Here is a 1,746-nt window from a genome sequence, read left to right on the forward strand (position 1 = left end):
ATGAGCATTAGGAAAAGGATGCTGTCTCATCCCAGAAATTTGGACAAGAGACTTAGCACAAAGCCACAATCAAAGATCAAGTTCTTCAGCTCAACAAGATAAAGTAGAGGTTCTGATCCTCAAAGTAGAGAAGCAGAAGCAGAGGGTCTGAGCTCTGAGTTGTCACTTGCTTTTCATGGGGGCCAGTTGAGTCTCCATGAAAGACATGGGTGACAGCCACTGGAGAACAGCACTATGACTCCAAGCAGGGGAGGGTGAGTGCCTGCCTGACCTGGTCTGTCCTCTAGCAAAGTAGGTAAAAGCTCAGATCCCAGGAGCCGGACCACCTGAGTTCACCTCCTGCTATAACTTCATAGCATCTGGACTTGGGCAAGTCACTTAGGTCCAGTGTCCTCATCTGTGAAATGAGAATAATCATAATGCCACACAGCACTTAGAACAGTGCTTATCCCATAGTTAGAACTCAGCAAATGTTCCCATTCTTTTCTTCTCCGTGTCAGCCCCTTAAATTCCATGCTGTGTGGGTTCTCTCTCTTTGTCTCAGTGACTCTTTTCTTTTTCCCTTACAGACCCCCCTAGAGGAGAATGGCTGCAGATAATGCCTCCTCTGTGACAGAGTTTATCCTCGCAGGCTTAACAGATGAGCCAGAACTCCAGATTCCCCTCTTCTTCCTGTTTCTAGGTTTCTACATGGTCACTGTGATGGGGAACCTGGGCCTGATAGCCTTGATTGGGCTGAATTCTCACCTTCATATTCCCATGTACTTTTTCCTCTTCAACTTGTCCTTCATAGATTTTAGTTTCTCGACTGCCATCATCCCCAAAATGCTAATGAGTTTTATCTCCAAGAAGAACATAATTTCCTATGCAGGGTGTATGACTCAGCTCTTTTTCTTTTGCTTTTTTGTCTTTTCTGAATCCTTCATCCTGTCAGCGATGGCATATGACCGCTATGTCGCCATCTGTAAACCACTGCTGTACATGGTCACCGTGTCTCCTCAGGTGTGTTTACTCCTTTTACTGGGTGTCTATGGGATGGGGGTTTTGGGAGCTGTGGCCCATACAGGAAATATATTATTTCTGACCTTTTGTGCTGACAACCTTGTTAATCACTATATGTGTGATATCCTTCCCCTCCTTGAGCTCTCCTGCAACAGCTCTTACATAAATGTACTAGTTGTCTTTATTGTTGTAACCATTGGCATTGGGGTGCCCATTGTTGCCATTTTTATCTCTTATGGTTTCATTATTTCTAGCATTTTCCACATTAGCTCCACTGAAGGTAGGTCCAAAGCCTTCAGTACCTGCAGTTCTCACATAATTGCAGTTTCTCTTTTCTTTGGGTCAGGAGCTTTTATGTACCTCAAGCCACCTTCTATTTTGCCCCTTGACCAGGGGAAAGTGTCTTCTTTGTTCTACACCATTGTTGTACCAATTTTCAACCCGTTAATCTATAGTCTGAGGAATAAGGATGTCAAAGTTGCCTTGAGGAAAATCATGGGCAGAATAACCTCTTGAAAAAATACTAGAAATTGAGATAAGAGATCCAAGCATTTTTTATTGGATGTTTTTATTACTATTGTTATTACTTATTTCAATGAGGAATCCAAGCACCAGTGCTTTCTTTCTGTACTATATGGCGGAGGAAGTTTTAATGTTTTTTTCTCCCAAATGGATTGATTCTCCCTTACCCTAATCCTCTATTCTTCCTTCTTTATTTTATGAAAAATAATTTTTGCAATTACA

The 1,746-nt window shown here is 42.3% G+C and overlaps 1 protein-coding gene across 1 annotated transcript; it reads left to right on the plus strand.

The window, feature by feature from the left end:
* Positions 1-585: 585 nt before the first annotated feature.
* On the plus strand, positions 586-1,518 carry LOC120243956 (olfactory receptor 8B12-like). Its single transcript, XM_039250213.1, has one exon. It carries the CDS (start codon positions 586-588, stop codon positions 1,516-1,518), a length of 933 nt encoding a protein of 310 aa, XP_039106144.1.
* Positions 1,519-1,746: the final 228 nt, after the last annotated feature.

The sequence above is a fragment of the Hyaena hyaena genome, unplaced genomic scaffold (assembly GCF_003009895.1).
Source record: "Hyaena hyaena isolate Hyena2069 unplaced genomic scaffold, ASM300989v1 scaffold_364, whole genome shotgun sequence".
Lineage (NCBI taxonomy): Eukaryota > Metazoa > Chordata > Mammalia > Carnivora > Hyaenidae > Hyaena > Hyaena hyaena.